Consider the following 23,350-nt stretch of genomic DNA (forward strand, 5'->3'; position numbering starts at 1 on the left):
AGGATTTTAGATTTAATTTTTAAGGGTGAAGGAGAGAACAATTTGCCAGAACCAAAAAATATTACAATGGGAAAATGGTCTGTGATGTCAGACTGCACGACTCCCGTCTCCAGCTTAGTATTTTGAATATTGGTAATGATATTATCAATAATCGTTTTTGATGTCTGTGTCTGTGTTTTGATCACGAGCTCATGAGCGCCGATTGAAGGCAGCTTTTGTATGGGATTCAGTCAAAAGTGGAAGTTTGTGGAAAGCTAAGGCTTTACGAGTTGTGACACGTTTGCCGACTTTTTCTGAAAACTGGAGGCCCTGAAGTGAATTTTGGATGGTGTGTTAATCTGTAATTATGTAGAGTAATCACAGGTCCATGGGTTACATTTAAAGGGATGAAATGTATGTATGTCAGTGATGATAACACTCTAGACAAAAATGGCACACTAAACAGTACGCCTCTTAAAGTATCCACATGTTAGCATTGGTGCTGTGAATATGTTTGGAGGCTAATGTTAGCATTGTTTATATATGTTTAACCAACATGTTGATTAGTGTAAAATCCTTTGTCTTTTTTCCTTACATCTTAAATCTTCTTCTGTCATATCCCCATTTAGAGATAGCATTTTTGTTTTGGAACTTTTTCTGATTAGACGCTATAACAAAACCAATAAACGCTTCATTTAGCCCCGGTTGCACTTGTACAAGTTTAGTGCTCATCAGAAAATGTTGGCATGCAAACACAATAACCTAAAAGGGTTCCCATTTTTAGGATTGTTATTGAGAACATTTTAAACTTGCCAAAATTAGCCTAGCTGCTGGCTTAACATGTAAAGTGCCTTGTCTTTTCTCTTGTGCTTTTAATTTGTGTATGTTTTGTATCATTATATAATGACAGAAAGTGTGAGAACCCCCCCCCCCCCCCCCCCCCGCAATCCTACAGAGGATAAACGGTAATAGATAATATATGAATGCATTTTTAAAAAATGTTTAGTGTTCATTTGCAGATACTAGCATGCTACCACTTTATTCCTGAAAATAGATAGTAAGTGTGTTAAACATTAAACTAACTTTTTAAACTAACTTTATGTGCTCCTAGGTAATTTTGAGGAAGAACCAACCTAGCTTCTTCGGTCATGCTCAGTTATGGCCATAGTCTATATTTTCTTGGCCATGTTATTGTTGTATGGCGTAGGATTTAGTGCCACCTAGCTGTGAGGTTCCAGGTTGCAACAGAATACTCCTCCCCGACTCTCAGCATTATATTAACTACCTAAAACTACAGAAACCATTCCTGAAAAAATAAATAAATAAATCATTTGATGTGTACCTTAGTGTTTTAATTGGTCCAAGTCCTGTTTTCCTGTTTTCCTGATATCCTGATTCTCCGACCCTTCTAACTAATCTACAACAACATGAGTGCAATAATAATATGCAGCTGGTATTTTTCTGTTTTTGCAATAACCATGTATGTACAGTCACAATATTTATTATTATTATTCTCTGGGTGTTGGGTATTTGGGGTTTATTTACTGCTTTCTATTCGTGTACCTGTATGTCTGACAGTGCTTTATGCGATGGAGATGTCAGTTTCCCAGCGGGAACCTCCCAAAGGGATCAATAAAGTTGTCTATCTATCAATCTATCTATCTATCTATCTATCTATCTAAGTCCCATCCACTTACATGGAGGGGGTGGAGCTTATGAACTATGCTGCAACTAGCCACCAGGGGGAGCTCTACTTGCTTTGCCGTCACTTTTGCGGAGCTGCAGCTTCCTGTGATCAGAGAAGCTCCATAATCCTATTGACGCCATCAAACGGCTTCGTAGTTGCTGGATGTGAGTTGTTGTGGTGCTTGGCTGCTGCAGTTTGTTGCTGAATGATTTCTAGGCTTTTTATGATAGGCTACACTAGAGTAACCAGTCTGGATGGTTAGTGCTAAACAAAACATCAATCTAATATTTTGGGCGGTTTGTCTGTTTTTAGGGTTTTTAAACAGCTTTTTGGCTGGAAACTATCAGCTGCATCTGGCAACACTGGTGGCCACAACTTCAATGCATAAACATGGAAAGTTTCCTCTGTTGAGACAGCGTTTGTCTTTTCTGGTCTACTGTAGGTACCTGCACTCCTGAACTTTTAAGCTCAGAGGTAACTGACCAGATGACTTGCAATTTCTTTTACTGGCAATGTTGTTACTTTTACCAAGGTAAGGTAAAGGTTACATCTTCCACCACAGAAATCTTGCTTTGCCAAGTTGTGTTTTATATTTAAAGACAGGCGACACAAGACACGTGTTTACTGTTCTTGGATAGAAAATATGTCATGTTTCACATATTTTGCATTCAAATTTGCCCACTTCAGAGTGCTATCTCTTTACACTGGAATTTCCTTTTTTTAAGATGAGTGTTGCATATTGTGTTTGAGCCTGGCAGTCTGTCAGCCTGCATTGAACTGCTGTCAGTAGGCGCCGTGGCTGTAGGCAGGGAGGAGGGAGGAGAAGTGTGCGCTTGTGTGGGGTTGGGAGGTGGACTGGTGGGGGGTGTTTAAGCTTGCTCGTGTTTTCTTATTGCTCGTCACCTCCCTCCCTACCTCCCTCCCTACCTCTCAGGGTCAGGTAGCAGACGTAACGCACTCTCACCCACACTCCCACATCTTCAAGAGAGCACACGCACATGCTCCACTTCCTCCCCAGGGCCCGTTCGGGTGAAGACAGCATGGGCAACTGTGAGCTGTGAGGATGGAGAAGAGAGTGTGTGTGATCCAGACTGACTTCCACCAGTACAGACCCACCGTCGCTCTGCACAGCAGAACCCTGGCACATGTAAGAAACCTGCCTCTCTTCCTCTGACAATACCTGTATTTTCTCCTTCACTTACTCCTTTTCTATCTTTCTGTCTGTGAGCCAGTTGTGTATCTGTCACAGTGCTTCCCAGCATGTTGTCAGGGCTGCTCCTTGTTGCAGGCCCACACCTCTAGAAAAAGAGCATTTTTTATTCAGCAGGGGGCGTCATAGAGTATAGGATCATTTGTGACATACGGTGTACACACACACACACACCACACACGCAGGAATGCAAACATAGACAAGCATCAGGGTGCCTGAAGACACACAGTGAATTTAATTTTCTTGCACACAGACTACAAGCCCTTTGAAGATGTTGTGATGGTTACAAGCCGAGTTTGACATTTGCAAACGGTTACTTAAAAAGTCAATAACACTCTTGTGTGTCTGTTTAGTATTTAACTGGAGGCGGGAGGCAATGGCCTAACTTAACATACAGACTTGAAGCAGGGGAAAAGAGTTCTTAAATTAGCCCAATTTACATGTATTCCGTGTAATTTCTTTATACACGTATGTACGGTATATCAGTGAGCTTTAAAAATAGTAATGCGAACTTGAGCTGCTAGCTACCAGTATTTCTATGCTAAGCTAGACATTTTTGAACAGTTCTTCCTCTGGCTATGTTAGTTGGAAGACTTCTACTCAGTTTTTTCGTCATGTTATTATCGGTTTCGTCAACTATGCTGTTTCACAGTACTGAGCGAACAGAGCTTGGTCCAGCTTCGTAATTCTGTATAACATACGATTATGAGCCCTAGCATCCAACCAGTAGACTGTATAAATATGGTCGGCGGAACTGCTCCTCAAAAGTGAAGCCAAAGCAAGTAGAGCTCCCCCTGGTGGCTGGCTGCAGTATAGGTCATAAGCTCCACCCCCTCCATGTTAGTGGATGGGACTTGGGCCAAACTAAAACACTAAAATACGTGTCTAATTTGTTTTTTCACTGATGGTTTGTGTCATTTTAGGTAGTTATTATAATATTGATGCATGGGCAAGTTATTTGACGCAATAGAAACAGGATGTGACATAATGGCAGCCACCAGTTGCCATGCAAACCGCTCTGTAAACTGCTCCGTGAGATTATGAGAGCTGTAAAACTTTACAGTGTGTAGTACAGTGTATAATTTCCTTGTAACTGGTGGGGGTAGAGCAGAGTTTAGTATTAAACGAAAACACAAGTGAGTCTGGCGGAAGTGTGGTCGGGTCATCGATAACACGGCTCCGCATGGCTCCACTCTCAGACCATACTGCACAGACTCTGGCTCCCGCTGCCCGTATCCCTGGAAAAATAGCATCAGTCTGGCCAATGCAAGAAAGTGGGGAGACATTGTCCATATTTATACAGTCTATGGTCCAACCCAGTGAAGTTAATTTCTTTACGGATGGATGGAAACTTTACCACACCCATGGTACAGAGATAAGCCCTGTGCCTCCATGTGTACCTAAAACTACCGTTCAGAGAATACACACATATATATAGAAAACAGAAATAGAGACCTGAACGTGTAAGATTTGTTGCCAAATTGCCTAGCCTGACTACCTTCCTGGCACGCTGCTTCCCTTGATTTTAATCATTTTTGCGAAATGATGTGATAATTGCCACGTTGTGTATTGGCACAATATACTTGCTTACTTACACACAGCGGCAGTAGCAGCAATCTTGACTGTCTAGAAATGCTGTAGCAGTATACCGTTATAATTCTATCTGCATGCTTATCATTTTTTCAATGAATAATGATTTGTAACGGTATGTTTTCCCATATATTGGGATTCAAATTCATCATGTTGTCCGTCCTTATATAGAGTCTGTGGTGGGTGAGGACGAGAGAAACCCTGTCCAATTCCATGTGGCGAAAATTTTTAAAACGATACTGATAACCCCTCTGCTGTAAAAGCTCTTTCCAAAACCTAGACCCAAACTTTGGCCTACATGCTCATTTTTCCAGTCAACTTTTTTCTGCATGGACTTTAGCTAAAATATGGTATCAGCATAAATTGGTTGCGGGCCCACACATTGTCGTCATTTGTCCTAATAGCATGTTTATTGATCAATTTGTAACGATTGCCGTTGTCAAGTAACTTGCGCATCACTGATGAACTATGACCGTTTGACTTCAACCGTGATGGATTCTTCAGCATAGGAATCATGGCGTGACTTTTAGTTTCCATCTCACTTTGTATTTTCACACCCGCACACACATGCAGCACACACAGCTGGGCCCGACAACAAAGACACAAAAGCTGTGTGGTTTTCTTCCTTGATGATTCTCCATGTGGGTCATTGGGGTGCCAGAGAATATGCTGTGCCTTTGAGCGTGTTTCATCTTAAATGGTGCTAATTTGAAAGGAATCCTGCTGTGCTCCAGATAATACTATGTTTGGGTCTGTTCAGTACAACGTACAGTCAGTGTTGTCTATAATCCGCCTGACCTGTGGTCCAGCTATGTCAGGTATTTCAATCAGCCCTATCAGCACACTGACTGGCTGTGAATAGAGCGGAACCCCATGCACGGCATTTATAATGTCAACATCTATCTCTCCAGTGTAATTACATGACAACAATCATGTCATTGATATGATTTACAAGCTGGTCTTATTCTACCTGACCTGCAGTCAGTCGACCACATGAGTGTAAGTGAGCTGTGAGGTGCTTCAGTGATCAAAGTGCCTTCCTCTGTGACCTGCATCCAGAGTTCAGCCAGAGGCCAGGCTTCACCCCGAGGTCCATTCATCTGGGAGCAGTTTGCACTAACTAGCACTGCTCATCTGCAACAGTGCACAGCAGTAAGGGAACAGAAGCGAAGAGGCTGCACACAGTGATTTATGTGGAGCATCCAAAAGCCAGGTCCAACAGTTACAGTCCAACCTGTGCCAGAAAAGTGACAGCAGACGTGATGATGTGCACCATGTACATGCATGACGGTAGCACTGCATCCCCCCCACTTTTGACAGTTAATGACTGCCCTTTTCGTCACGCAGTGAGAAGTTGGAAGCAACTCTGTCCAAATTAAAAGTGGAGTCAGCCATTCCTGCAGAACAGAACAGAACAGTTGATAATTGCGCTCAAGGGGCAAACTGACACACCCATCCCTTTAGTGCTCTCTCAGAAGCTTTGCTTCAGTTCATGGATGCACATTGCAAACCAAATAACAAGAGAGAGGGAGAACAACAACACAGTGTGTAATCTAGCCAGCGTTAGCTAAGTAGTGGGTTAGCAGCTGTTACAACTGCTGCTGCCACAGCAGCATGCAGAGAGGACGAGATGGTTTCTCAGAGCCAGCACAGCAGCCGAAGACAGCGATACTTGCAACTGTCTCGCTTATACAGCTTCAACCACTGCAACAGAATATGTTCATTCTCTGACAGATAGCAAAACAAATGTTACACGCCTGGCAAACTGTAACAGAAGAAACATGCTTTTCCGCTCTTGGAAGTCTCTCCACCATTAGAAAGTCTCACTAATCATGTACATAGTTTTGGACCTAAATGTCATAAATAACCTCATTGGTTCCATTATTATGAATGTACAGATACACATATGGAGTTTAGAAGGCTCAAATGTGACCAAATTGAAAGCAATTTTTTTTGTCCCTAAACTCTCCATCAATTGTATACAGCTATCTAAACTCAATGGTACATTAACTCATACTGGAAAATCCATCACTCTGCACGTCTTTACCAATGAGATCATTTCTACCTTAACAGCTCAATAAAACTTCAATTTACGAGGCCAATTCTTTGATGCAGGATCCAAACTTTGCATGATAGTTCTTTTCTTTTATCTATAGTTGTTTTGGTTTGTTGCATGTCTGAACTTTCACTGTGAAAATGAGTAGGGTGCACACACAGCAGGATCTGAACTTGCCACAGGTGTGAATAGGCGTTGAGATGGGCGAACAGCTGTTCAAATAACAGGGGGGGATGGAGATCATGGGATCAATATTCCAGTTAGCTTTACTCAGACAAGAAATGTCAGGAGTCGGAGGAAGAGGCTGTTGCTTCGCCATTGTCCGGGACAAATGTGTAATAACAATGGGAGCCTAGAGACATTTTTTACAGAGCTGTGAATCGGAAAGACAGTTGTAAAGTTTGTTTTGCTGGGATGAGAAGGGCAGAAACACCTCTGAGCTTCAAGTCAAAACATGAAAACTTTGCTCAAGTGTAACCCACATTCATCACAGGGAGAGGGGTTGCACTGTGACAAAGAGAGCATTTAATCTGTGAATTGTCAACAATAACGCCGGCTTAAAAGGTTGAGCTCTGTGATCATGCTAAAGGTGAACCATTGATGTGTCACATTTGTCTTCCCCTGCTTTTTCTGGCGTCAGCCTGCAGATTGATGTTGAGTGCGACAGAAAGTCCTGCAGTGACAGGTAAATGCATTGTGTGTTCAAACTGACAACAGGCAAAGGAAGTTCAGGTGTGTCAGGAGGGAAATCCTCGTGGCGGTTAAGACACACATGTCCTAAATCTTATTTGGACAACATGGCAATTAACAGTGCACACTTAGGAAAAGATAATACCACATTTCCCTGTCTAATTTCCTCGCTGACAAACTGCACAGTTTGTCAGGTTTGAGAGGAAAGCTAGCTGTCAGGGCTCACAGAGCTGAGATAATGACAGCTCTTTTCCAGATACCGCCACTCAAGCAGCAACAGGTCGCTCTCTTCGTGCGTGTGCGCAACGCACCGCTTTCCCTTTTAAACCGCCTCTTCTTCAGATCACACGATGGAAAATCTGTTTTTCCAGATCCACTTTTGGCTCTTGTTCTTGGAAGTAAATCCAAATCTACTTGTAGAATCTTGTTTTGTGTTGAGAGATGATAGATAAAAGAAGACTGTGGCAAGAAATGGGAATGCATGGATGAAAAATGACCTAAATGCCAGTTAATGGAATTACATTAGGGAAGAGTGCAGTAGGACTTGTTAGGACTTGGGACTTGACTTAGACTTGTCAGTCTTGACTCGGGACTTAAGTGAAAGACTTGAGGCTTGTGAGACAATGACTTCGTCCCACCTCTGTCAATTAGCTGACCACTGTTATTAACGTTTACAAGAGCAGCTTCAAATGTTAAATGCTGCTAGTCCTTTCTAGAGTTGAACCCAGTCACAGTGCATCACACTTACAGTAATAGTAACCACAACTCTAACTATCACAAAGTTTTTATTGACATTTCTAGTCAGTCAGCTGACAGATATACACCGACCAGCCACAACATTAAAACCTGGGAATCTTCTGGACCTGGCATTCATGTGGATTTTACTTTTACCACCCACCTAGACCAGACCAGGCACCCCCACCCCATAGCAATGACACTCCTTGATGGCAGCAGCCATCCCCAGCAGGATGCAGCCTGACACAGACACACACACAAAAACAGTGTAGCAACTCAAACTAAAAAAAACTTATCAAGTATTCTTATCTTTACATGTTTGTTATGTGACTTGCCTTATGTGTTAGTTGCTCTTTGATATTTGTTGAAAAAGACTGCCAAATCTTGTTAGACTGAGTAAATCCCTGAATGCAGCAATTAAGTTCTTTCTCATTTTATACAATGACTACCTGCTGTTTTAACAGGAGGACTGGCAAATGAGCTCCACTGTCAAACTTAGGCTGCAGTTTGTGTCTCAGCGTGTATGGAACATTATGTGTATACACAAGGGCTGTCACTGGTTGACGTCTGTTCAGAGTCTGGATCATTTTGGGAGAAGAAGTCGAACTAGGTCTCTTCTTGAATAATGTGAGCCCATATCTTGCTGTCTGTCTCTGATCCATTGAGCTCCTGAACGCTCCCTTTGACCTTTGGTTGCTGTACCATGTAGTGTTCAGGTCTGGTTGAAAGAGTGTTTATAATTCCAAGTGTTTGCTCTAAATGATGTGAGGTACCAGAGTGGTGGAGTTAACCACACCAGGAATACTAAGACAGTTCTCTAAGCAGTATATAAACTTTACATTGATGGGTTCTTACACAGTTTAAACAAATGTTTCTTACATAGCTGCAAAGGACTATCATCAGTTTCACAAAGGGCACTGGGGCAGAAGTTTGTTGATGCTGATAAATCCCCTGGCAAAAAGGGATCTGCCATTTAAATCATTATTAAGCAAAGTGAGCCTCTAATTTCTCTGATAGTGTAGGCTTTTTGACGTGTAGTTACACAATATAAGCAATTACACCAACCGAATAATGTGTTTTAAACCATTCAAAAAACGATTATGTACCATATGGCTTCTTCTAAAAGAGGCCATGGCAGTGAATTTAGGATTTTGTAACGACGCGAGTTCTTTCTGCTAGGCTATTTCATTTGCAGAGGCTGCATGCTTCTTGGCAAAGGAAGATAGTAACATGGTTGAAAGGCAATAACAAATTTATTTTCCAGCATTTTGCAATCAGTATATTATTCATCTTGTCAGAGATTGCCCCAGGTGTAAGCAAGAAAGAAACCAGAACACCAGCTCCCTTGTTCCAGAACAAACGAAAAACTCCAGATAACAAGATACAAAAATGATTTCTGCACTAATCTGTTTTTCTTTTTATTTACAATGAATTACGTTAAGATGTGTTCTCTTAAGTACTAGTGGCTTGCCCTTTTGGGGGATTTCAGTATGTTCTTATGCTATAAAGTCTAACCATACCAAGGTTATAAAGTTGAAGGAAGATGCTGGTTTCTCCGTTTGGGTCATTGGGAAACAACCCGCTAAATTGTTCCTGTGCCTGTGACTATCATCCAGTCAACTTCTAGTTGTGTGGACTACTGCTGTCAAGACCTGTGTGCAGTTCCAATATGGCCGCACATTGGAACCATTCTCGTGGAGCGTTTCTCATTGTGGTGTTGTTGTTGTGTTCTTTCTTGTGAAACATCATGAGTTTCTGCCCAAGTACTGTTCCAATTCAATGCACACATCTGAGTCCAAATTCCAAATGCCCAGATGCGTTCTTCCCCCGCCCGTTTTATCGAGGATGCATCGGGAGGTAACTTGTGCGGACCTGGGATAGGAAAGTCAGGTATCCCAGAATGCATTTCTCGGACGTCATCAAGCACGCTGCTGTTCCAGTTACAGAATAATTGCACTGCATAAGTCTCTACTTCAAAGTTGTATTTTTCAAGTCTGATCTACTAAGTATGCCTCATGTTAAACCGTTGAAGCTGTAGTACAATTTCAATCACGGTAGGGCTCCTCCTAACCGTTACCTAACCTGTTGTGTTTGCTTGTTTGTCTTTTGATCAACAGTTGCAACTAGTTAGCTAGAAATCAAGGCATTCCTGTGAAAAGAATGCTTTCCATCCTCAGAAACATACGTACCTGCTTCCACTGAGAGGTCAACTGATGAGTATGCTGCTTTAGAAAAGAGATTCATTCATTCATTCATTCATCTTCTGCAACCGCTTAGTCCTGTTAAGGGTCACGGGGGTCTGCTGGAGCCTATCCCAGCTGTCATTGGGCGAGAGGCGGGGTACACCCTGGACAGGTCGCCAGTCTTAAGCACATTCACTGAAAATCATTAACCTCACTGCCACTGCTTTTTAATCTGGATTTGCCGCACCTGAAATTAAATGCGATGCACTGAATCGGATGACTGTTTGGAGTTAAAGGCAACTTGACGGATACGTGGCAGCCATGTAGTGGTTACGTCTGGTATTGCTACCTGAATTGAACGGCAAATGTGCTGATGTCTAGTAAGCCCCATGGCAACAGTTGTCTTCCCTTCCCCACCTTAACCAAGTGGATTTAACATTAAACACATTTTGCCACTGTGGCATGCATTTGAGTGAGGAGTCAGCAGGTTTGAGTCAAAAATGTGGTCTTAATTTTGAGAAGTACAACTGTGACCCAACCCCACCAGCAGGAGATATAGAGTTCCCAGTAATCTCAACCATTGTATATATACCACTGCGGCATACTTCTTGATTTCTTACCTTCCTTTGTGATCCCACAGCACTGTGGTGGGGTAGTGCAGCAGCACAGGTGGAACTATTGTTACTGTTGCAGTAAAAGAGGGCCAGCAGGAGGCCAGAAATGTGGGCACATGTCAGTGTTCATACACACATGTCGATTTTTTTGTGTGTATGCTTGTCTGTGGTGTAGAGAGGGAGATTGGGGCTGTGTGGACAAAAGTGAGAGAGGGTCAAAAAAAGCAGGCGGCTAAGCTGAAATATCAAGCCTTGCTGCATATGCGTGTGTGAAAATTGTGTGTGAGAGTGCTGCAGCAGGCCGGGTCTCTGTGTCGCAGCAGCACGTTCACTCAGAGGAGGCAGGGATGAGGGAGAGAGAGGAGCTGAGGAAAGCCTTGGAGCAGAGTGACCGGCTCCTGTCCAAGGTCCGCGAGCTGGAGGAGCAGAACGCCCAACTTAACGAGGAAAAGAATGAGGTGGCCACTAAATACCACGCTGTAAGTCTCTGCTGTGCCTCGCTCCTTGTTGCTCTCTGTTTTATTTGTTTTTTTCCCTTTGTTAAAATCAAGCCTCTTTTGTTTCACTAACTTGATATTTAAGAACTCACATCATCTCTGATTAAATTTGAATTTCTGCTCGATAAGGGATTTTGAGTGGGTCATTATACCAATCCCGTCTGGATGAAATTAAGTGGATAATGATACCCTAGCAGAGAGAGAGAGACAGACAGAGAGAGAGAGAGAGATGCAACCACCATGGCAGTCGCTGTGTTGGGGCTTGTTTTAATGCTGTGGGTTATAACTGCTGTGTTGACCATTTTCCAGCTGATCATTTTATTGAGAGACCAACTACAGAGTGGGTTTTTCCTCAGACTGCTATCACAGTGCTGTGAGGCACCACGCTGTTTCCTGGCCTTAGGCTCGCTGTATGACTGACTGGTTTACTGCGAGGACTATTCCAGTGGCACATCCCCTTCTCTCGAGAGGAAGTGTTACCACAAGTTTTATTGTGAGAAATCCACACCACATTCTTTTTCAGAAGTGTTCCATCCATAAACGTAGCGCGTGTGAACGTGCGAGCGCCCTGAAATATGGTCGAGATCAATAGCAAAACAACAGTTTATTCATTGAACAAAACATTCAAGCTGCTCTAACCCATAATTTTAAATGAATATATACCAAAAGGCTGCTTGCAGTGTGAAAGAAGTTGCTTGAGGTGATCCATCCACAAGATTTAGATTTCGCCAAACTGTTCTACAGAGAAACGCCTTTTAGCATCTTTCAGATCGTTCTTTTGGTTTTGATTCAGGTAGTTCTACAACAGCCCGCTGTCCTTATCAAAAACATTTTGAAAAACCCATTGTGCGTTACTTTCCAATTACTGAATGGAAATCAGAGATAGTGGCTAGTGAATGAACATAGCCTAGCATCTAGCAGGCTAAGAGCAAAGGTCAAACAGAGCTGCTAAAGTATGTGGTGTGACCCCATTGTGCAGCAATCACTGCAAATACCCATTTCCAGTAACTGCTGATCAGACATCTATCACGGCTGGGAGGAATTTTAGCCTCAGTACAGAACCACTTCAGTTCTGAGCTGTTGGTGTGTTTCCTTGGGGCTTGTGTGCTTGGGGTCCGCAAAACATTTTCCCAAAAGTCATCTGGCTTGTCCTCATGATGTTTAGAAATGTTGTTTTTTGCAGAGCAGTGGCTTTGTCCTTGTCACTCTGCCATGCACGCCATGGACCACGATTGTTCAGTGTTCTCCTGATGGTGGATTCATTCATCATTTGTTCATAACATTATTCCAAACTCTTTAGAGATGGTTTTGTAGCCTTTTCCAGCCTGATGAACTCTTTTTCTGAGCTTCTCAGAAAGCTCCTTTGTCGGTGCCATCATGCACTTCCATAAACGTGTGTTGTGAAGCCCTGATTTTTTTTACAACACAATGGGGCCCTGAACAACATCTCAGTCAGACTATGTTGATTGGAATTGATTGAAAGTGACTTGTAATCTTTGAGGTGCACTTATTTTTGCAACTCATAGATATGTAATATTGGCTAATTTTCCTCAATAGACAAATAAACACTTTAATCTGCAGATGTTTAAGTCATTTTTATGCAGAAATCTGGGAAATTCTGAAGGGAACAAAAAACCTCTGTATAGTTATATTGTAAAGAAAAAAAGATGGATTCAAATCTTTTGTAATTTGTGTAAAATTTTGATATGTAATATTGGCTTATTTTCTTAATAAACATATAATACACACTTTCACACTAGTACTGTGAAAATCTTCTAATGTTTTATGTCATTTTTATAATAATAAATTTGATTTTTTTCGAGTGTAATTCTGTTGTTTGGGATACTGGGCACACACATCTCTATCCTTGGGAAGACTTTAACCTAACTTAAGCAAAATAAGAGCCTCCAAATCGAAATAGAGGAATGTTTTGCTGCGAGACTTGTTGAAGAGCTTCAAGATAACGTCATGATTGGTTTTGTGAGACTGTGAGAAAGTAAATCTCTCCTGGAGGGAGAGAATTTAGAACGTGGAGCGGCACTGCTGTTGCTCCGGGGTTGCCCATGCAGATTGCCTTAGCAGACTCTTCAGACACATCTTGAACCGCTTCAAGGAGCTGGACCTTGGCTCTTGTCCTCGTCTTTTACTGCCATCTGGATATGACAAACTCATGTGTCACTGTTAGTCTCCGTCTGTGTGTGCCTTTGAATACAGTGACCTTTATTAGGTATCATCTGCACACTCACTTTATTTGATGACTTGAGCTAAGCCCTACTGCCAGAAATCCTTTTTTTTTTTTTTCTTCACCAGGGGTTAAATGGGGTTTATTGCCACAGTTATTTCACTTTATTCCAGAAAGTCTTTTATTTCACCAGAAGCAATGCGTTACACCTCTTATACGCCTCGGCTTCTTTTACAGAAAAACGCAGATTTTTATCAAAATCACCAGGTGTGCATTGGCCCCCACCATGTTTTGTCTCCGCCGCTCAGATTAGCCAACCATAAATAATGACATTAATCTGTGGAGGAGACAGATCAGCCAGTATAATTCATATCTCGGAGGCCTCCTGACTTGACTGCAGTGAGAAATGTGACCCCTTGTCAGAGCTATTTAGTGCTGCTGTTGCTGCTGCCTGTAAAGGAACCTTCCAGTTTTCCAGGAGGAGCTTGTCCCATTCCTCATTACTCGTCATTTGCTGAAGCTGGAGGGACACCTCACACATAAATTCCTCATTGTTAATCAACCTTAATGCTCTTTTGCCCTGTTAGGTTAACACTGTCCTGACAGGCTGACATTCTTTTGGTTCATAGCTTATAAATGTGTAAAAACTGAATTTATTATCGTCTCCAAAAAAGAAAAAAAAATGTTTCCATTTTATTGATATCAAGTTATCCAGTCCAACATTTCTCTGTACTAAACACCTGGTGTTATATATCACTCTGGTTAGGTGGAAATATAATAATATTTACAGATTTTATAATACCAAAGAAAAGAGTTGGGCAATTAGTTTGACATGACTAAGAATCTAAAGCAATGCTAGCAACTCTGAGAAGCAGTTAGACACAGCAGTGCTTTGAGCTGAATGATAGGACTAGCGACAATTTTGCAGCTGCAACTAAAATTCATTCAAAGACTTTAGAAATGCCATGTTCTATTATTCAAAATCCAGTGAAAAGAATTGCAACATCTAATATTCAACCGACTATTTGATAAGATGACATGATGACCAGTTTCAAGTATTTCAACTTTGTTTATGAGGAGTCATATTTTATGCAACACTTTCGGGTGGCTATTAAATACTAATCTTACCACGAGCCTCAAGTGCCATGGCTAAACACATAGCGTGATTATTTGCAAGTTTAGTTTAGAGATTTAACCTAATTGATGGTTTCACTATAAATATGACTGTGACGAATGAAAGTTAATCAATGATAGTTCAGTTTTTCATAATGCGTTAATAATTTGTTTGCCTCCAAAGCAACTACAAGACTTCAGTCTCAGGGAGAACTAAAAACTATATTGAAATTAGTGATCCTGCATCGTGCAAAGGGCTAAAATATGTCCTTAACCCAAACCTAGCAACAGTGGCTTACAGTGACAGTGCAGTGCTAACACAATTTTGTATGCTCACCTCTTAGTTTAGGATGTTAACAAGGTAATTCTCCAGTTAACACAAAAGCACAAAGATTGTTGAGGCGTAAAATTCACCTTCTGAGAGACATGAGAATTTCTCAGTGTAGCACAACAGGAAGAGTTAGCGGTTCACCAAACCAGCGGGTTTAGATCCTTGGGACCTTGTATGTCGTTACTAAATCCCATGTCAGTCACTGTAATAGTTGTGAAGGTATGTTGCTAGCATGACTAAAAAGTGCCACTCAGGGGAAACTAAGAAAACCAGGGGTGGAAAGACACTAGCCACTTATATTCACTGTGCAAAAACACCAATAAAACACAGACAATAAAACTAAATTGGGATTTTGAGCATTTCCACAGCAAGAAAAACCCATTTTGATTGTTTTTCACAATTCAAACCATCTCAAGTACAAATTGACAGAGAAAAATCCTCTGTTTATCCCTCAATTACTACTAATGGGAAATAAATGTGTTCCTGCAGAGCTGTCCAGATGCCCCAATTCTGCATGTGGAAAAACTTTCAGTCTGGACTGGCTCTGAAGTTGCTGGGGCCCGAGGCAATCTGCGGGACAAAAGACTGGCAGGGAGAGATGAATGAGGTTGTAGAGGGGAGGAGACAGGAGGGTGAAGAGAGGCTCAGGAATGGAAGACTGACTTGATGTTCAAGGGCAAGAGAAGGAAGCCAATGAATGCATGAACATGTTGGTCAGGAGATATAAACTCTGAGGTGAGTTTTTATTTTATTTCCACCATTAGGTGGACGTTTTGGCTGGAAAATTATGGTAGAGGCTATTAAATGGATTGCATGGGCAATAGAGAGGTACTGATGGGGATGTCAGAGGTTTTATTCTCACAATTCTTCCTATTTTCTCCTCTTTGAGCTTGGGCTGTCTTGAGATTTCTGACTATAGGTAAGAGAATGCACTGTAAAGACTTTGATCTAGTCTCTTTCTAAGTATTGAATGCACCAAACTACAGCAATGGCAGCAAATATTGGATGGGTTGCCATGAATCATCACTTTGGCGATCACTTGACTTTTTCCTTTGTGTTACCATTTGACATCTATTGCACTTAAATGAAAACTGTTTGGCAAATTCTCAGACAGCATATGCTGCTGTCTTTCAATATTTGAGTTCCATACCATTGCATTCACCCTCCACTGCTTAAACTGATAAAATACAACTCGTGTTCCTGAATTTCTGAGTTCTGAGACCACACTGATGATCGATGACTGACTGATGAGACTGAGACCAGATAAGGCAGCTAACAGCGTTATAGTGCTGAAATGTTGTGCATAGTGTAGGTGGTGACATTTAGTGAAGCATTACCCAGAGTTTCAGAATGGCAAGTATATTAATAGTTTTCAATTATTATTATATTATTATATTATTATATCATCTACCTATTTTTGCTGCTGTCATGGTGAAACATCATGGTTATCTGCATTTCTGCATAAAAATGACTCAAAAAACTTCCTGATAATAGACAAAGACAACCGAATCAAACCAAAACAAGAGATATTATACTTGTGCATTTATTTATTCAATTCAATTCAAAATGTATCATATTTGAGAGCTGTTAAAGTGTGTGAACCCTCGTCTTCTGTATCTTGTGGGACCCCCCCCCCCCCACCGCACAGCAATAACAAGCCACTAAATGTTTCTGGTAACCGCTGATCAGTCGTCAACAGTGGTTTGGAGGAATATTAACCCATTCCTCACTACAGAACCACTTAACTTTTGAAATGTGGGTGGATTTCCTCACATGAAGTGCTTGCTTCAGGTCGTTCCACAAATGCTGTCCACAGCTGATAAGCTTAGACTAATTGAACTCTGTAACATGCTAAACATCAGCACACTGGCATTGCCATAGTCGTTCATCAAATTTAAAGCACCACTGTGAAAAGGTACACGGCTGTAGAGTCTTAACCCTGTTTTTAACAAGATCCTGTGATAGGTATTTTAAGTTAAACACATCCGGCAGATGAACCCGCAGCCTCCTCTTCCCTCTGGTGTTATCACTCACTAGCTATCTTACCTTCAGGATGTTCAAAGGCAGCTGGCAGTTAAATGCCAAGCTTTATACTGTATGGAGGCAACAGTTTGAACCCTTGATACACTTCACAAATATGCTTTTGGCACAGAGCAGCCAAACAAAGTCAGAGATCATCAGTGTAACCTCAAGGCTTTCCTGTAATGCTTCCATCCGGTAACCATGTCCTTACATTACCTTATAACTCTGTACTCAATATCAGCTGCATGTCGTATGTTAGAATGAATGAACGAACATGACTTCAAAACACCAGCATAAACAAGAAACTGGCCTTTCTTCTTGGTGTGCCTTGTGTTCCGAGCCTTTGGGTTGGTATGATAAAAAAAAATACAATACAGATTTGATTTAGTTGCTTTTCTCATTCTCTGGCTGCCTCCTTGTCAGACATGAGAGTGTTGGTGTTGGACGTGAGTAGCGTCTGGAGATGCAGATTAGTGTCTCTGGCTTCTCAAACTCAAGTGGGCGTGACATGAACAGATCTCTCTGTGCCCTCTGCACAAGACTACATTGTCTAAATAAAACGGAATTCTCAGAAATCTTCTGTTTTTCTTCCTTAAGGCTGCATGTCTTCCATACCTTAGTGGCATTGGCAGAGAGCTCATCCTTCCTCATGTAACTGTGTCCACTGTTGGGCAGTTTTAGATTCTGTGTTATTCCAGCTTCACTGCATGTAATTTAGAAAGGTCATGTATGGTTGCATTTCCACAATCCATGGCTGAGAGTCGCTCATCGCCAGCTTCTGGGCAACGAACGTGCTGGAGTTTGCCTTAAGGTAAAACAGTCATGTAGAACACATGTAGTTCCTGACACCTCCAACCACAGTTCAAATGTTCTGATTTTGACATCACTGCACTTGTCTGTGGTTTGCAATGATCAAATGAGCAGCTGCCATGTGTTCTTAAGTCTGCACGTTGTTCACATGCTCACGTATTAAAAGTACATCTTGGACGTTTTCAGTTTTTAAAGCATGTCAAAAGATTGCATAGTATAAATCCATGTAGGCTCTCTCATCAGAACAGGACATTTGTATGTCTATACTGCACATCTTTTCCCTGGGATTATCAATCATGATTAGATCTTGTCACGGTAACTGATGTTAACTTTAGATAGGGAAATGCTTAGTCTAGTATTTTTGGGTGGCGTCATTCAAGAGCAACATCCACACTTGAATCTAAAGCACAATATGCCTTGTTGTTCTCGCTAAGATGAATGCCACGGCATTGTGTGGGACCATGTGGGCGTGGGCGCACAAGACATTTATGTCAATTATAACTGAGAGAAGAAAAGGCGTTCTGACTCTGGAATACTGCCCTCGTTTTTCTTGTCCTTTTTGTGCTGTGGCTTTGCTGGTACTGCTTTGGGCTGTATTTCTGTGGCAGCCCGGCACAACGTTAAAGGCTTTTCTTCTGACTTGACATCCTACACCAAATACTGTCCCTTTGGGACACCTTTGAATCCTTACCCCTGAAACTGGGGAGAGCCACCTGTTTCTAAAGGACGAGACTGTATAGTAGGGAACGGAGGGAGGCGAGGCGGTTGTTGTGGTGGAAGAGTGGACCAAGAAGTGGGTACCTTGGATGGGTTACTAGCGGCTGGACATACTTACGGAGGAATGTTTGGATTTCAGGAAGGTATACCAGCACACCCTAAATGAAACACAGATGAATGGTGGATTGAGAGAGAGAGAAAGTGTACTAGAGAGAAGAAAAAAGCGAAAGAAAAGGAGAAGACTGACAGAATAAGTAGAGTGAGGGAGGCAAAGAAAGGTGAGCAGAGCTGCAAGGGTGTCGTGAGAGAGAGGATCTGCGGGGAGTACAGACCAGAGCACCACCAGGGAGTGAATTACTACTGTTACTCCTGTTCAGACCCACCTGGAACAACCAGAACAGCTGCACTCAAGTCAAAGGAGGAGAAAAAGACGTGATTAAGCCTCTTTGCCGTAGCATGGAAAAACAGTCGGGCAAGTTGCTACATTTCTAAACACGTGGGGTCTGCAGAGAGAGACAGTGTGTACACTGGAGGAAGTATCGCTGAAATGATGTCGATGAGACAAAGTCAGCATTGCCACTCCCTCTCCGATAACTCCGAGGAAGCCAATGGGAGCCATGCAGACCCTGGACCAGAACCTGAGGAGCTGGATTGGGACGGCTATAGCACCATACTGGAGCACAGATTAGCCGCTGTGGGTAACATATACAAGAGTGGTTCATTGTGGTGTGCACACTGTACTCCGTCATTGCACATTGTATATGTTGTAGAGTTAAATTTAGGTCAAAAGTAATTTTTCATAGCAACATAAATAGAAAAGAGCAGGTGTCACTCACAATAACTATGGCTCCGTTCTATTCAAGTGTTCCAGTAAGACATGGTATAATTGTGTGTTTTCTCTGTGATGTGAGAAAGTTTCATCCATTAAACGTAAATGTAAGTTAGGTCAAATCAACATTTACTAATAAGAATACTACAGAATAAAAATTAGCTTTGTCCTAAAATGTCGTGAGCTTAGTCCACGAACCATTAGCAGGACCCACCTGGTCTGCCCCAACTTGTTGGTTTACATCTCATTTTAGTTAGCCTGCTTATTTGGATCTTTGCTGCTTTTGCCCTCATATTAAAATCTTGTTCACAGAATCATTCGGGAAAAATCAACTGGCTCTTGCATGTACTGGAAAGTTATAAGTTTCTTGCTAAGAATTAGCTTTACCATGCTCTTACTGTGTTTACAACATGTGTATTCGAAATCTACAGTATGTTTCAAGTTTAAACTGTGGGCGGAGTGAAGTAGTAGATTTAGATAGTTACGGATTAAATATTTAAATATGTTTTGGAATAAAGTAAAAGGTTGAAATAGATAGCTTAAAGTAATAAAGTTACTTAAATGGATAATTGGTTAACCAAGAGTAACAGTTCGCTAAAAGTAATAGATAATGGCGAAATGCTGGATAAATGGATTATCTAGATTATTTGTAATACTAAAGGAATCAAATAAACTGGATGTAACTGGATGTAATAGATGCATTGCTGAAACATGTTCATAGTATGAATGAAAACCTTTACAAAGCAATCCAAACATTCAGTTGACTGAGTGACTTTTGTGTAGTCTGCGTTTCCATTCAGTTAAAAATCAAATCTAATATTTCAGACATGGTGTGGATTAGAGGGTATTGGAGCTCATTCTACTTTATCATTGACCTACTTCTAAGAACAATCAAACGAAACTATCTCTCCTCACTTTTTTCCTCCCTCCAGAGCACCTCCACCTGCGGTGTGTTTGTACAATGTCTATTTATTTGTATTGGTATAAGTGTTAATCCACGCACATGAATCTATGTTTAGACGTGTGCATTTGTGCGTACATGCCTTTTGTGTGCTGAGTGGGCTTCTGTCCAGTTTATACCTGTTAATACCTGTTCAGTGCTGACTAGACGAGAGCTGTCAGAAAGTGCCAACAGAGTAGCACAGTAAAGAAAATGATGTGTGGAGGTTTCAAAATGGCGTGGAAAGAACTCAAACCAAGGGCTTTTATGGAAATAAACTGAGATGGAAATGTGGTTGCCTGATCGTTTGACAAATGCCCAGATATTTGGGTATGCTATTAGTTCGTTCCAAATGCCTTGCCCATGATGACTGGCCCATAAGAAAGTAACAGTAACCAGAGCAGACTCTCACAATCAGGTCCTTTCGCTCCTATTATGGATGGCAGTTGATTAAGTGACCTGGCGTTTGGTAGAACTTGCTTATCTGGTCAGTACTGCACGTCACCGTGTTGCCTCTTAGTTCTACTATATTAAGGTAAGCGCAAACTAATAAAAGAAGGGTTCTTCTGACTTGAGGGAGGATACGTTTCATCTTGTGCCATACCCTTTGGTAAGATCCTCTTTGTATTAACTAATTGTCTTGATGTTTTCTTCAGCTTTTTTTTCTCCAGCTAATCCCTTCATATTAACTTTTTATCCCTTTTAGAAATGTGTCATGGTTTTTTCTTACCTCATGTCACCTCACCTCTTTTCCTTTAAGCCTTGATCCTTTGACTGTAAAATCTACTTTCCAAAGATACTGTATATTTAGCTTGAAGCATATTAAGATAAAATTGGTGTTATTGCATAAAGCAAATCATAGTTATTTAAATGTATTGTAGCATGATTATTGGATTATTCGGGTGCTTTAAAAAGCATAAAAGCAAAGGGTGGTCAGAGGTCTAATCAAAGCCAGACTTGTAACTTTAGTGACACTTGACTGAAAATTAATGATGATGTACCTGGCACAAAATTAAATCAAGTCAATACAATAACCTGCACTGTATACAGCATAGATTAACATACTTCACATTTAATCTGATTTCAATCCACATCCAACCCTCTTTGTGTTTTTAACCACCCCCAGGAGCAGGAGAGCACCCAGGTATCCGAACACCGCTGTTCACAACTTGAGAAGGCCAGGCGTGAGCTGGAGCGGCAGCTATCCGGACTCTCAGACCGTCTGGAGGAGGAGGAGACCTGCTCAGCTCAGCTGGTCCTTCACAAGGACAGACTGGAGGCCGAGTGCAGCATCCTCAGACGAGACCTAGAGGATCTGGAGAACGCTCTGACCGTGGCCGACCAGGATAAACAGGTAAAATGTTATGGGCTCTTCAGCCACAGGACAGCCTCCTTAAATAAATGATAACTTTCATGCATTATGTCATATAGTAGATTAAAAGCCACAAACTAAAGCTGCAAGAAGATCTGTGATTTTCACGGTAGAAAGGTTATTTATTGCAATAATATTTTTTTACAAAATAAGTTTCAATAGATATTTAATTTGTAATAAGTATTGTCTCTTGTCTTGTGACTATGTAGAACCCCACACTGTTTCTCAGATGCTACACAACCTGAGAAGAAGCATTTTAATCTTAAATTAAAATGCTTTAAATGCTGAATTCTTGTTTTAAGCTAAAAGTCATACATTTTATGAGCTGTAGCTAGTTCTTAACCTTATTTTTTTTTCTTCAGAGGCTACACACAGGCTACCCTTACTTACTGATGAAGACTGACTGTTATGGGTGCATATATTGAAAGGAATGCCCGCTGAAATTGATCTGCATAATTTAATATATACTTCAATTTACAGTTAGTAAATGAAAGTACAGTAATGTACAGAGCATATATATATTATACAATACTAGGCAGACCTACCTGAAAAGGGATGTTTATGAAACCATTTCTGTTTTTTTCTTTATAATCACTTCAACAATCTGTTTTATGGCGTTGCACAAGGCAGTTGGTTAGGTCCTCTGATTTTCTCCTTAATAACTCCTTAATAGCTCATATATCATCATATAATGCACAGTTTTTGTTGATGATACACAAATATATTCACATTTATGTAATGTTCATGTCTGTATAGTTGTATTAGTTAAATCGAAAAATGACCAGAGCTCCCTGATTCACTGATTGTCAGCAATCAGTAAATGAATAACTTACCCTGAAGTAAAACAAAGGCAGAAAATATGTGAATTAGTTTTAGTTGGCCCAAAAGCCAAACACTATTTGTTTGTTGTTTTATCTGTCCCCTGATCTGTCCTCTTTATTTCGTAATCTTTATTTTTTTCCATTCGTGTCTCCATTTCTCTGTGTTAGTCTAAACAAGTTGCACGAGCATTGCAGAGTAACTCTTAACGGCTCAGTCCCTCAGAGCCAACGTTTGTTTGAACATGTTTTTGACAAATTATAGAGCAGGGAATCATACAGTCGCCTGTTGTAGTTTTACATATTTCTGTGTTATAAATTTCAGGCCCCAGTTAAAATGTCTTCCTGCTGAGTCCCGCTTGAACTCTTGAAGTAGTCGAGTTTTTCCAGGCTGTGATGAAGCACCGTCTCCTCTGTGCAGACACTAACGAGCAGAGGCTCCTCTGACATCTCCATTACAGCCCCCTCACCAGTCCCCTTTATCTGTTTCACTGAGGTGTATTAAAGGATTAAGATGCTATCTTGGTTCAGGAATGCTACAAGAATGCACTGCACTCACAACACTGTCCACAAAGGGTCCTCAGTGAAGCAGTGTGGTGTTAACTTAGCCTCTGCACAGTTACTCTGATCAATTTGATGTGGGTCATGAAGTTAAGAACTTCATCCTCTGGTTATATGAAGTTTTTCTTGGCTAATTGATGGAGAAGATGCAGGAGAATTGTGAGAGGACTCCAGCACAGTGGATGCAACAAGACCAGACATGTTTGATAGCAGAGTTGGCACAAGGCTTTGAAAAGGAATGGCGTGACCATGTATGATGTTTTTGGTACGCTGTCATAACGGTCCATATGGTTGGACATGATGTGTTTGATCTAAAGGAGTGGAGCAGCAGAGCAGCGGATTTCGCTCAGTGTGAAAACACATTTGTGTCCCCAACACCCGCATATATCTGTGTCTGCAGCCTCGCCTTCAAAG

At 41.3% G+C, this 23,350-nt stretch overlaps 1 protein-coding gene across 4 annotated transcripts in view; it reads left to right on the forward strand.

The window, feature by feature from the left end:
- Positions 1 to 2,698: 2,698 nt before the first annotated feature.
- LOC311504828 (uncharacterized protein MYH16) overlaps positions 2,699 to 23,350 on the forward strand; it is a 48,831-nt gene continuing 28,179 nt past the window's right edge. For 2 of the 4 annotated variants that reach the window (XM_084568154.1, XM_084568157.1), the window contains exons 1-2: positions 17,174 to 19,110; positions 21,312 to 21,539. In XM_084568154.1, the coding sequence (XP_084424280.1) occupies positions 18,964 to 19,110; positions 21,312 to 21,539 (375 nt within the window). In that variant the 5' untranslated portion in view covers positions 17,174 to 18,963. Of the gene's footprint in view, positions 2,814 to 11,005; positions 11,224 to 17,173; positions 19,111 to 21,311; positions 21,540 to 23,350 lie in introns of those variants that run through there. The other 2 variants (XM_084568156.1, XM_084568155.1) reach the window with 2 other exon arrangements.

The sequence above is a fragment of the Chelon labrosus genome, assembly GCF_963514085.1.
Source record: "Chelon labrosus genome assembly, chromosome: 19".
NCBI lineage: Eukaryota > Metazoa > Chordata > Actinopteri > Mugiliformes > Mugilidae > Chelon > Chelon labrosus.